Source organism: Heterodontus francisci, chromosome 32 (genome assembly GCF_036365525.1).
Source record: "Heterodontus francisci isolate sHetFra1 chromosome 32, sHetFra1.hap1, whole genome shotgun sequence".
Taxonomy (NCBI): Eukaryota; Metazoa; Chordata; class Chondrichthyes; order Heterodontiformes; family Heterodontidae; genus Heterodontus; species Heterodontus francisci.
This window is the reverse complement of record NC_090402.1, coordinates 35,845,151-35,859,602: the sequence shown is the minus strand read 5'-3', so window position 1 is coordinate 35,859,602 and position 14,452 is coordinate 35,845,151. Positions and strand designations below refer to the sequence as shown.

Sequence of the window (14,452 nt, the reverse complement as noted above, 5' to 3'; positions counted from 1 at the left end):
GTGGGTTTTTATACCAAATCTGCTTGTGCTATAGGATTTCTTAACGGTTATACAGACTTTTTGCTGGGAGGTGATGGATAGATACTGTGGAAAATAGCACTATGCTGCTATCAATCCACGTTAAGTCAAAATATTATCACAGTCATAGTTGGTTCTCAGCAGATCTGACTCTTTAATAAGTGCCAATATTGAACATTTGCACTGGAACACATTCCTATACATTAAGAACTTAATTGAATGACTTGAGCCATCATACAATTTGAGCTTTGCCAGTGAATAAAAGGAGTGTGTTCTCATTATGCCAGTAACAGTTTATGTGACAAGGTACCTACCCACACAGTTGAAAGATGGTTCTTGGTGACATAAACTAGAGCAGCCATCGCCATTCATTTTGTTCTTATCGTCACATTCTTCTCCCAGATCCCTGGAATCAGACCACAGGATGAATATGAGCATTATTGAATATGAATGATAGCAAAAGCTGCTGGTGTCCACAATTCCTCTGAAGTTCTCTGTGAATTTAATTATTGCATGATGCTCTTTTGACATATTGCTTTTTTTTGCAGAATGATCCTCTGAGCATTTTCTACAAGGTTTCTACTGTCTATAAACCCTACCAATGCACTTGACAAGTGGTGGTGTACAAAGTCAACCATGCCTAAGGCTAAGTGGATACCAGCTTTGGTGCCATATATCCGGCTACTGTGGAGCTAACTCATTTGCTATTTGGTGCCAATATATTTACCTCTGATTAACTCACAGTTTACAGAAAGTGTCTTAGTGATTGCTGTAACAACCCTACATGTGAATGGCTATTTGAACTGTCAGTCAAAACACTCCTACCATTGTTTGTTTTCCTGGCAAGTAAGACAGGGAAATTAGCTTGAGGCTTTTGAGTGGTGTCGACTGAACTGGAGTTTTCCATAACCAATTATATTTTTGTTATGTCTACTGGTCCCCATAAGTTAGAAATAATCACACTTTAGACTTAGAAATGCTGGAGCTCTTTGCGTATTTTCATACAGCTCTTCATACTGTTTGGTAAAACTGGATTAGACCAATGCAGTGTTATGCATTACATGACTCCAGTGCAGCAGTGAATGTGGCACACTGGAACACACTTACACATAACAATTAGTTCCTAGCTAATTAGTTCCTCGCTGTTTATGAATGATGTAACAATATATAACTTCAACAATGCTCTGTTTGGCTCCTGAAGGCAAAGACATCTTTAATTGGTGGCAAAATTGGCTCAGAGGATGAAGGCTTCTATTTCACTGTGGATGGCCTTAGCGGCCCACTGAATACAATGCAATTTGCCAATAATTATCCGAGTTTCACTAGTCTACATTTAATGGGCAACAGTAGATTGTCATCAGTGAAACATCTTGTCCTTCCGAATCACCCTCAATGATGCTTTGACTCAGGAATCTGTATTAGCTCCTTCATTATTCAGCAGCTATGTTACAGACATACCTGACTCAAATCTGCATGGTAATTTATGGTGACAACATCGCCCGTAAATCACAAGGTGACAGCCTGGCCACCTTAGGCCAGACCCTCTTTATCGACTTAAAGTTATAGCAGAGTACTTTCAACACTGGCAGTTCCACCCCAATGCCTCCAATACCATATTAACAGCCTTTCACCTAAACAACAGAGAGGCCAAAGAACCAATTTATGTCACAGATCTGAAATGAGCCCTATCTGAACTGGGGGTGCTGATCCATGCATACTTCAAAAGCAACTCTAACACTGGTACACTCAGCTACTGAATATTGGGGACCAGTCTGGGCAGACACCTCATGTGCAAAACCTTTGGATGCACAGGTGAATGTCACGCTATGAATCTGAAGTAGATCACTAAAATCAACACCCATTCAATGGGTTGCAACCTCCAGCACATATAAATGCTTCTAAAATTTGGAAAAACTCACCTACACCTCATCATTACAATCATACCATGAACAACCTGAATTTACCAATTCATGAGGACCTCCAGAATCTTCCAAAGACAGACTTGGAATCTCACAAGCCTCTTGAGATTGGGCTAATGCTCTTAAAATGTCCTCATTTAAACCTAAGGCACACTAGAAAGAGTTCGAAGATAATGTTAATATCCCAAACAAGCACCTAATTGCTGACCCCACAAAAGATGCTCCCAGGCTTCAACCTACCCCACAAACAATGATACATATTGAACCATTTCAGAACATCACATGGCAGATACAGTCATTTCGTACAGCTCTGGACGATAAGAAGCAACACGCAGTGTAATCATGGACACAAGTCACAAACTATGGATCACAGTGTAAACCAATGCCCCTTTTGTTGTTATATGCAGGTTTATCTCTCTCTCTCTATCTACCTATCTATATCTATTAAAAAAATCTTGTATACATATACATGTTGTGTGTGTGTTTATGTATATGGCATTACATAAATACAGGGATTCAGTTAATGAACAAACCAGTTGAGTTATCTTCTTGTAGTTCTAAACACTTTGACTGGATTAATGGGCTCAAGCTTGCTGTTAGACTTTTTTCTGCACCTTTCAGTTCAAAATGTTTTTCCACCTAAACTTGCTAGAATTGAATGCTGATAGCAGTGCAGCAAGTGCACTGGGGCATCTGAGACCTCAGTGAATGATGGGACCAACAGTGTATCTCTGAAGGATTGAGAAAGAAACAGGAATGATTGAGAAGGAGGGTGAATTTGAGTCAAATCAGGCTCAAAAAGAGAAATAAAGCAAGCAAAAGAAAGATTGGATTAAAGGGGAGAAAAAAATAGACAGCAAGGAAAAGTATGGAAAAACTTTTTAAAAATGACTTTTTTATATCTCTAGGAACAATTTATTGTCCAGAGGAATGAAATGTCATAGATTAAATTGTTTAATTTTGGGGTTAGAGAGGTTGACTGGCGCTGCATTAACCATTATCACATTGTTCCAAGAGTCCGAACACTATTAATTACCAGACTTAACACTGTGGCAACTTATTTGGCAATTCATATGTAAATGCAGCAAATTCTCAACAATAGTGGGAGGCTGAGAGCAAGAGGCTGTTTGTGCAAAGCAAACAATGGAGCGACCTGCAAGATGTGGAGATTCACAACTCACAGCATATCTCCTAATCCTCTGAATTTGGGAGTTGATTTGCACATTAGTGTGCATAGTTAAAATAGCATTATCTTTCCAGCAAGATCCAGTCCAAAGACATGGTAGAATTTCCACTTTGGACACAATCAGACATGATTTCATACAATGGCACAACAGGCTCAAGGGGGCTAAATGGCCTATTGTTGTTTCTTTCTTTGTTTCCTGTGTTAAATTCCTATGTTCCCCAGGTTAAATTGCACTTATTTTGAGAAGTGTTTTTGTCCCCCAGGTTTCTGCTGAAATTTATTTGCATATTGCCAAATGCAAAAATTTGTCATGAATCAGCTCAATTGGACACGTTTTAAAGCATTTTGAAAAAATTTGCTTTAAAAATATTTCTTAAATATATTTCAGATTGAGTCATGCACCTGAAAATGGATTTATCACAAAAAAATAAGCATTTTACATCCCAGTGTTAATGCACCACCTGTGAGTAACCCAGTTTTAAATTACTGAAAATATCTTTATGCCCTCGTGACCAAAATTTCCAGTTTAATTTTTAGAGCCTCAGTGAAGGCTTGCCAACAAGCACTATTGATGGAAACTCCCAATGGTGACTAATTTATCCAGGGGGACGTGGCCAGTTTTATGAATGTCTTTAAAACTACTGCAAAAGATCACAGAAACTCAATGCACGCTGAACACATGATAAGCTTAAAATTCCATGATCCTTTGCACCGGTTATGCCGATATCAGAGGAATTGCACAGAAAGAAACAGCAAAATCAAGTGGAAGCCAATTTTGAGGAATAATTTGAAGCGGAGTTATCAACTTTGAAGGAGTAATCTGCTGAGTATTTGTCATTGTTAGTTTGAGTGACAATTTACAAATGAGGGAATTGTTGCAATGCATTTGTTATGCTGACCCTATGTATTTTTTTTATTTATGGTGGAGGAGAGGTAGTAACTATGGGCATAGATAACTGGAAATGGGATAAATATCCAGGGACTGTAACCAGCAGACAGTTAATCACCATAAGTGTTCAAATCCAGGAGTCTTTTCATTTCCAAGATATTCTGTGTTCCATCACTTCAACACTATCTTAAGATAAACTTTGTCAGGGTAGGATTAGTAAACTATTTCTGCCTCTGGATGTTGGAAGCTATGGCGTCAGGCATCAGCTGACTCATCAAATGAATATATTGAAGGCTGATCTACACAGTTAATTAATTAATATTTCCTATTTAAAGTGTACTTATGCCAAAAAAATTCTTAGGTCTTCCCTAAAAATGTCAGTTAGTGCTGCTGCCAGTCCACGTTTGTCTTTTGGATGAGGCGGTCTGATATTCATTAATCTTCATGCTACCCCACTTCACAGTGCCCATTTATGTCATTTTCAAATGTGCTGTTATGCTACTCTCTAGTGCTGTCTCACCTGTTCAATCAATATAAAATGCTGAGAGAAAAGCAGCCTGTGGAAATTAAATTGTTAGGGGCACTTGATTTGTGCAGAGCACTGTTGCCTGACCAGAGCAGTAGAAACAGCACTACATGACAGAAATCAAGTAGATACTAAGGACTGTTACAATAAGGACACATCTGCACTACTACCAGAGGAGCGGAAACCACAGGAACTAAATTTTTAGTGCCCCCAACTTGGGTACGATTCCAGAGGTGGGCAACAATGGCGCACCAGAGCAGAGAGGCCCAAGGACTGAACTGAATTCATGCTCGGGCATTGCTGTCATATTTCAGTGAGCTGCGGGTGCAAACCAGGTACCCGAAGGCAGCACACCTGTTGAGGCCCAATAAACTTTGGCTGGCACCAAGCCAGCAGGTAAATCTTGGATGGGAAAAGCAATTGCGGAGGGAGGGGTGGGTGTGAGAAGGTGGGCTGGCAGTAGCCCGCAGTTGTTCTGTGAAGCCAGAACTTCAACTTCGAAACTTTACAAAAAACAAAGTTGAGCAATGTTTTGGGGTCTTGTTTTTTCAGCAGCGGTCCCTTTATGGATTGATGCTGAGGTAGCTCGAGACCCATAAAGACTAGTTGGAGCTTACAGTCCACAAGTCTAAGTGAACTTAGGAGGCTGGGTATGAAATGGGCAAATGCCAATTGTATTATCTCTATCATTGTCCTGCCTGTGATTTCTCTGCATAGTCCAAGTATTAAATCTGGGACGTTCTGGCTCACTACCTCATTGATCCAACCAGTCCATCAAGGGAGCCCATTTAAATTTTTACATTTGGAAAATAAAACCGAACTGCCATTGATTAAGCAGTTGAAACATTTAAAATGAGACAACCCAGAATTTGGCTTACTTTAAGTAAACTTACCTTTGAATCAATCCGTCTCCACAGTAAGCAGCTCCATGTACATGTTTCAGTACTGGGGAAGGTTCACTTTCATCAGAGCTCATGATAACTGCCACCTGATATGTGTACAAAATGCCAGGTTTTACATCCCTGAGGATACAAGAAAAAAGCACGATAAACATACATTGTCTTTTTTCAGTGCTATTGCTGGCTTCCCTGCCTTTCAATGAAACCTTCCTGATGTATTTGGAGAACAGCCACAATATTGTCCTGGTCCGGTCTCCTAAACACCCATGTTAGGTTGATTACTTTGGTGCGAGTTCTAAGCAGGTCTATTTCTCGAAGAGACATAGGCCTTCGGGCAATACTGCCCTTTGTGACCCCCACATTCAGTTTCTTTTTATTCTACAGAAGCACCTCGGTCCATGGGCCACAGAAATGTGCATGCACACTTTGCACAGGTACACTCTCCATTGTTAGTCTGTAAACTGGTTGTAGTGTACTGGATACACAGTTATAATGAGTGGTGCATTTTCATTCAGTCATGGGATGTGGACGTCCCTAATTGCCCTTGAGAAGATAGTGGTGAGCTGCCTTCTTGAACCACTGCAGTCAATGTGAGGTAGGTACACCCACAGTGCTGTTAGGAAGGGAGTTCCAGGATTTTGACCCAGCGACAGTGAAGGAATGGCGATATAGTTCCAAGTAAGGATGGTGTGTGACTTTGAGGGGAACTTGCAGGTGGTGGTGTTCCCATGCATTTGCTGCCCTTGTCCTTCTAGTTGGCAGAGGTCACGGGTTTGGAAGGTGCTGTCTAAGGAGCCTTGGTGTGTTGCTGCAGTGCATCTTGTAGATGGTACACACTGCTGCCACTGTGCGTCGATGGTGGAGGGAGTGAATATTTGTGGATGTGGTGCCAATCAAGCGGGCTGCTTTGATCTGGATGGTGTCGAGCTTCTTGAGTGTTGTTGGAGCTGCATCCAGCCAGGCAATTGGAGAGTATTCCATCATACTCCTGACTTGTGCCTTGTAGATGGTGGACAGGTTTTGGGGAGTCAGGAGATGAGTTACTCGCCACAGGATTCCTAGCCTCTGACCTGTTCATTTAGCCACGGTATTTATATGGCTACACCCATTCAGTTTCTGGTCAATGGTAGCCCCTAGGATGTTGATAGTGGGGGATTCAGTGATGGTAATGCCATTGAATGTCAAAGGGAGATGGTTAGATTCTCTCTTGTTGGAGATGGTCATTGCCTGGCACTTGTGTGGCGCGAATGTTACTTGCCACTTATCAGCCCAAGCCTGGATATTGTCCAGGTCTTGTTGCATTTCTACACAGACTGCTTCAGTATATGAGGAGTTGCGAATGGTGCTGAACATTGTGCAATCATCAGCAAACATCCCCACTTCTGATCTAATGATTGAAGGAAGGTCATTGATGAAGCAGCTGAAGATGGTTGGGCCTAGGACACTACCATGAGGAACTCCTGCAGTGATGTCCTGGAGCTCAGATGATGGACTTCCAACAACCACAACCATCTTCCTTTATGCTAGGTATGACTCCAACCAGCGGAGAGTTTTTCCCCTGATTCCCATTGACTCCAGTTTTGCTAGAGCTCCTTGATGCCATACTCAGTCAAATGCTGCCTTAATGTCAAGGGCAGTCACTCTCACCTCACCTCTGGAGTTCAGCTCTTTTATCCATGTTTGAACCAAGGCTGTAATGAGGTCAGAAGCTGAGTGGCCCTGGCGGAACCCAAACTGAGCATCACTGAGCAGGTTATTGCTAAGCAAGTGCTGCTTGATGGCATTGTTGATGACACCTTCTATCCCTTCCCTGATGATTGAAAGTAAACTGATTGGGCGGCAATTGGCCGGGTTGGACTTGTCCTGCTTTTTGTGTACAGGGCATACCTGGGCAATTTTCAACATTGTCGGGTAGATGCCAGTTTTGTAGCTGTACTGGAACCCTTGGCTAGGGGCACGGCAAGTTCTGGAGCATGTGTCTTCAGTACTATTGGCAGAATAGTTAGGAATCGTCAAACATAATCAGGAGAATTTACTTGTCCCTTTTTGCTATGCATATATATACACACACATTTTCCCTTTTGATTACACTATTTAGTCTTGAAGGAGTCCGTATATGAACTATCCCCTTCCAGAGAAAAAATAGGGGGGCAGATAGGGTTGGTGAGAGTGCAAGAAACACAAATACGTTATGCTGTCTCTCTACTGATACTCATTTGAATCTGTAAACACAATGCTTGTAAGATCAAAACTTGAATTCTATATACAGGCACTTTATGGGCACCAAACTGTACCTTTTTCCAACTAATTTGTGACCAATGACAGAAAACATGGCACCCACATCTTTTGAAATTGTGGCCACTTGTTGAATGGAAGAAATAAGTCGTGAACTGAAATTAATTTCCCAAAGTATAACTTCAGACAGCAGTTGGCCTCTAGAATCTGGGCACAGTTTCGAGCTAAACCAAATATTTGTCTGCTGCCCTTTGCTTTAATAGGTTTATTATTGGAGAGCAGTGGTCGACAAATCGACCCATTTACCATGACATACAATCATTTTACAATTAATATTTGTTTCAAGCCAGAATGGACATGCAAGTTTCGAAACTTAGAGTCGTAATCTATTCTTAGTCTAAATTTGGTACTCAGGATTGTACGATGTCCAACTTTTTGCACTGAAGTTTAAATAAAAACTCCTCTTGTCTGAGTTGTATTTTCAAAGCAATTGCAGTCTTTCAGCAGCATTTGTAGATACCGTTTTTCTTGATTTTTTAGTACCAAGCTCATTCCTGATTCAAGATGGTAAATGGATGGAGTGCATGGTAACACATATGGTGAAATTATGATTTTGTCCTGTCAGTATCTTGCTTTTCAGAATGAAGCTCATAATAAAAGTTTGAACTTGACGGAGTCTGCTGCAGTGCAAACTTGCTGCAGCAGCTAAATATGGTGTTGTAGCAATGTTTCCTGAAGTCGGATGGTTCCTGGAATTCAGATTGACCTGAAAATTCTTCTCCTCCCTGCCACACACATACTGAAATAATGCATTTTTTTAAAAAAACACAGTGAGTTGTTATTGTCTAGAATTCGCAGCCTGTAAGGGTGTTGAAAGCAAATTCAATAATTACTTTGCAAAGGGAATTGGATATACACTTAAAAAGGATAAATTTGCTGGGCTATGGAGAAAAGCAGGGGAGTGAGGCTAATTGGATAGCTCTGTCCAAGCCAGCACAGGCATGATGGATTGAATGGCCTCCTTCTATGCTGTATGATTCTGTGACTTATGAATGGGAAATCTGCTTCTGTGATTGTTGTACAATTACTGCTGTCTATTCGGTGCAATTCCAGGACTGTGGCCAAATTTGGAAGACATTGAATTTTCATAACTTAATTATATGCAAAGAAATGATATTCTTACATTGCACAATTTTAAAATTGCATCAAGCTTAAACACTGTAGTAAAATAAATCAAGGTGGGCATGAGTGCAGCGCCATGCCGTTGAACAGGATGCTGCCTCTATTTTAACCCTCCATGAGCCCTATTCTTGTTGAGCATGGGATTAGTGGGTTAAAACTGACCATTATATGTGGCTAAGCGTGGAAGAAAAAAGTATAAAATCAATACAATCCCCATCTACTGGTCAAAATCCCAGGCAGTTAGCAATGACACAGCTGCTGTGAGCAAGTCAATACAATGGTATTTTAAAATCATCCTCAATTTCTTTGGAAGGAGTTAATGGTTGTAATGCAATCTTCACTGAACATTCGTAAACTCCTGGCACTTTGCTCTTCCACCTAATGATTTCATCTGAACCCCCAATTAGGTTGTAGCTTGATAGCTTCCGCCCATGATATTAATGAGAATTTTGCAAGTTTAAATTACTCATGCGAAAGCTCTGTGAACTACCTTTCAGACACAGCCTCAGGTTAATTCTGAGTTGCACCTTCCTTGCAGGTGTTAGTTGCAATAAAACAGATTTTATAGTGGCTGTGAGGTGTGAATGATTTATCATGCATATTTCTTCCATACTTAATAATTGCACTGTATATTTTGTGCTTAAACTATCTATTCAATCTCATTATTTACTGCAAACTTGAGTCCAAAGGGCCGAATTTTAACCATGCCTGCCCAGCATGAATGGGCAGGCTTACGGTTTAAATGGTGGTCAGGCAGTGCCCACTGCATCCTTGACACATGCCCACAATCGCCTTTTTAACATGATATACTTTCAGCAGTCCAAGGCAGACAATTAATCTTTAAGTTTCAGGATATGATGGCATCATTTTGACCACAACACCATCTCAACTGCTGCACACAGCTGTCACGTCCAATGTCAAAGTATTAGTGAAAGTTGGAGGCAAACAGAAGTGAGATCAGCAGGTACCAAACAAAAATAAAATTGTTTTAAATTTATTTCAGCTTGCCTTGTGGGCTAGGGAGCAATGGGCTTGCAGCTTCTGGACTCCATAAGGAAACACTAGGCCTCTCCTTCCCAGAACTTCCTTTCCCCTCTCCTGACTCTGCTCACTCAGGACTCCTGCCCCCTGGAACGCATGCCAGGGACCATTTCCTCTGGTCCTCAATGGTGGACTCCTGCTGCCTGAAATCCTTCTCTTGCTTGCCAGAAAGGTAACAATTCCTGCCGGGTTTGGGCAGAAGCCCGAGTACAATAATTTAACTGAGGCCCAGGAGTTAAAATCTCAGAGTCCTCACACTTATGGGGTGGGAGGTTGAGCAGATGTGGGGGAAGCTGTAGGGTTTGCCAACCACCTTGGCCCACGCACATGGTCCCAGTGTGTCAGATGCACAAAAACTTTGTGGAGCTTAATGTACAAATCACAGGACTTGCGTCTGCTGTGATCCTTGATTGATTAAAACTGGCCACTGGCTGCGAATGCATCATATGAGTTTCTGAAAAGATGAATTTTCTGCTTGCCAACCAGATATTCCCAACAATGCAGTCTCCCTTTTGGGCCCCAATACTACTTTTGGTAAAATATAATTCTGCAGATTATTTATCCACCCTTTCAGCTACTGAAAGATGCTTCCAGTCAGCTAAGTAATGGAGTGGAGCTGATGCCAAGAATTGCAGACAAGCCTGTGACCTGCTCACCTGCCCTTTTCACTGAATAGCTGGCTGTATGTGGAACAATAAACAACTACCGTATGATCGAAAGGAATGGATAAAAATGGAGAAAGCAGTAAATATTTTTGCAGACATGAAAGATTTTTATAGTGTTAAGAAACAAGTATGCTTTCCATCACCAGTCAAATCACAGCCTGGTTCTCTGGTCAAAGTACACAGTAAAGAAAATTATTCTGGACATTGAACAGGAAAGCTACACTGGGCTTCCATGTTTGTACCTTTTCCCCCCAAGTTTTTTTCCTCCTGGCTTGAAAGTGATGACTTTCTCTAGCTGAAGATTCACGGCTCTTCAGTAGCTTGTCTGAGTGGGTATTCTTCATGTGTGACACTAGATAGTATGTCTGCAGACTACTGGACTATGGAAGGCATTACATAAGAGCATGAACTGACAGCCACAAAGGTCCACTTTCCAGCAAGGGTCCCTTGGATAGCATTAGAGACCTGAGAGATTGGTCACTGGCATGTGGTCAGGAGAGGGAGTGGGTGGGGTTTGGTGATGTCAGGGGGAGTTCTCTAGTGATCACAAACAGGGGCGGGGAAAGGATATCCTGGGGCGGGGGAGGCTCAGTGATTCATTATGGGGCCCAGAGGTGTACTCATGTGTCTCTCAGACCCACAAGGGACAGGAGTGAGAACCCTGCCCAATCTTGTCTGTTCTCTAACTCAATGGTACTGACCTTAGTTGCAACATTCAAACTGCTGCCTCAGCTGAGATCAGCACAGATTGATGGACCAAGCCTCAGATCATGTGGCATTATGCATTCACCCATGAGCCAGCAGAGTAGTTTGTCTTCTGAGTTTCAGAAATATTCCAGATTACTTGTAAGCTACAGTCCAGCTAGTTACTTACTGCCTTTTAAAAATGTAAATGGTCAGCCCGAATAACACTCCTTCAGTTACCTCTTTGATTCCATTTTTACATTAGAAACATAGGAAAAAGAGAACCTGTTCAGCCATTCAGTTAGATCATGGCTGATCTCTAGCTTAACTCCATCTACCTGCCTTGATTCTGACCTCTTCATACCCCTGCCTAAAATCCATCAATCTCAAAGCGTCAACATCTTTCTGGAGGCAGAGAGTTCCCGATTACATGCTACTGAGACAGTGTGCCTGTGTCTTTAAAGCTGTTCAGTTTAACAATCTGCCATTGATTGAAGTTCACAGCAAGTTCCTTCAATGAGAGATGTCCTATCTATGAATACAATATTACACATGGGCATGATTTTCAGGCATTGTGTTTTTTATGCTGTGTCCTGCATCAATGTCAGGAGTGATATATTGGTTTCTGTAAACAGCAAAATAGTATTTTGAAGATCTTGTGAAATCATATTAGTGCAGAACATGCTATTCTTTGATCTGACAGACGGTAAAGAGAGTGCGTCATTGAACACGACACACTGTAACAGTGAAAATGTATCGGGAAATGCAGGACAGCAAGCTTAAATCATTTTTTAAATGTGTTTAGTTGCAATAAATGTAAGATAACAGATGGCTGGCAGTGAGTTACATTGCATTAATTCAATCAAGCAGTTCTGACTACGTCATAAACTGTGTGAGAGTGAAGTTCGGCCATTTCATAAACATCAGTAGATCCCAAAGATTGAATTAGTGTCTAAAACTCCCTGCCAGACACTTGTTATTCTTTATAATATATACTGTGCCTAGTTTATTTAAGTTTGTCTTTTACTATTTTTAGACAGGAAGCAAGAGAATTAAGTGTGGAGGTGGTAAGATGTAGGTGAAAGTGTAAGGCTGTCTTCATACAATCACATGCGCATCACTGAAAAGTAGCTTGCAGTTTGTATTGCTATAAAAGCACAAGGAAAACTCAATAGTCAGAATGGTATTCGGACTTCCAAGCACAGTGTAGACAATGGAGCAACACTTCCACCAGAAAGTAATTGTGCAGTGCACCACTTGTAGTATAACGTCAGTCTGTCTGAATTCAGGTGCAGAGTAGCAAAGCAGAAGACTGTGATGCATTATGACACCAGAAGCCAGGTAAGCAATGTCCATTACTGGTGAAGAGCTTCTTCAAAGATGCCATACTTATACCCTGCTTTGCAATCCACTTTTCAGGTAGTTTTCTATGCAAATGTATGTTCACGTCAGTGCGGTCATATTGGCGAGAATGATATGGTCATGTCCAGTAAACCAGCAACAGCAGGGAATTATCTGTCACGGCAAATGTGATATGCTCGAGGAACACCCAAATTTGGGCTTTTGCCTTCATGACCCGCAGGCATCTCAAGTTAGCTCGCTAGAAAATCAGCAATGGATTCCAGGCCACTGGCAGCAGCCTTCAGGTAGATCTTAGTGGAGAAGGTAATACGGTGGGTGACGATCAGGAGCAGGGGGCAATAAGGAGAGAGCAGGGGACGTGATTGGGATAGGGCTAAACAGGAGCCAGCAACTGTCTTCAGCACTGCAATGCAGCATTCCTGCTTCTCCCAGCTCCACATTCAAATCAATATTTTCTAACAAACATAAAGGGGCTTCCAGGGGTCCCTTTAATGGCCACTGGTTAGGCTGCATGTAGTTTATATTTCCCTGATCCCTGCTGGCCTAGTGGTGGCTGCTGTTAGGGTAGATCAGTTTAGCAAACGGGGTTTCAAATAGCTGTTAAGCCTCTTGTGTGCATATGTATATGGCTTAACTTCTGTTTCAGGCGAAGGCCACGGATGCCCCTTTTGTTGCCTTTACCAATATGGTTGGTGGTGCGCTTCTGGCGCAGAATGTGCACGCTCTTAGGATCTGCTTTGTTGGATGCTTAGGCACCTTTTATAGGCTTAAAAAAGTGGGTGCAGTGCCAATCAATTTCTAGGTCTGTAATACCAGCTATTCAACTGATATGCAGTCAGCTATGCACTCATCTCAGATTAGTATGTATGATATAACTGCAGCCTCAAAAGGAGGGAGAGAGTGGTGCTAAATCTGCACCTGTTTTCAAATCAAATTAGTTCTGCATCTGTTTCAATCCCAGATTGGCACATGTATTGTCACCAATGACCATTGATTACTGCCATAAATAGATTGAGAGCCTGCAAGAACAGAGTGCATTATTTTAATGGAGGGCCCCTTTAATCTAAATCCCAGCGCACACACACTCTTCTCATAGTGCCTATTCCCAAGGGATACCCATGGAAACGCTTATTGATTATTTACTGGAATGTCCTGAATTACTTCTCCAAATTGTAGCTGGAATTTTTTGGAATGGTTCAGAATACTATGAGCTTCAGGTTTCTTGAGGAGCACCTGACCTCAACTTGGAAGACGGAGGAGCCAGTGGACGGATTTTTACAGTGTGCAAAATGAATAAGTAAAAACTTGACACATTTGTCCACTATTTTAACCAAAGTAGTAAAATAACAGGCAAGTACAAATGCATTTAGAATTCTGATGCTAATATTGGCAAGTTTCCATTGCCTTCCTTTACCAGCTCTTGGCAATTTGCCTTTCACTGTAGTACAACCTATTCTGTGTGGATTAGGGGCACTATGCACTCCTTGACCAGTTTATTTTGACAGCAGGCTCATTTCAATTTTCTTCTTCTCCGTTGAAAAAAATTCTAATAAACAGATAGTTTAAAGCTAAAGTCGATACATACAAAAAGTGAGGAAGAAGAATATTATTGGAAGAATTTACTGGATGAAAATAAACAGTGCCATGAGACTTGGTGGTGGAGCATGTTGGAATAGTGTTACTTCACTTTTGGAAGCTGTGTTAGAATCTGACACAAGCTATTTGGATGGTTGTCTTCTCTCTCTGCTGGGTGCAAGAGTCCAATGGAAAATTAATTTGGGCAATCTTGATCCATGTTGTGTACCATTCCTTGGCCTACAGAGGGTGAGCCTCTATTGATACTGCG

At 41.5% G+C, this 14,452-nt stretch overlaps 1 protein-coding gene across 1 annotated transcript in view; it reads right to left on the bottom strand.

The window, feature by feature from the left end:
• Positions 1 to 14,452, bottom strand: part of pappaa (pregnancy-associated plasma protein A, pappalysin 1a) — a 316,273-nt gene that overhangs the window by 215,750 nt on the left and 86,071 nt on the right. The window contains exons 8-9 of the mRNA XM_068012691.1: positions 5,432 to 5,560; positions 333 to 424 (exon numbers count right to left, since the gene is read on the bottom strand). Of these exons, the coding sequence (XP_067868792.1) occupies positions 333 to 424; positions 5,432 to 5,560 (221 nt within the window). The remainder of the gene's footprint in view (positions 1 to 332; positions 425 to 5,431; positions 5,561 to 14,452) is intronic.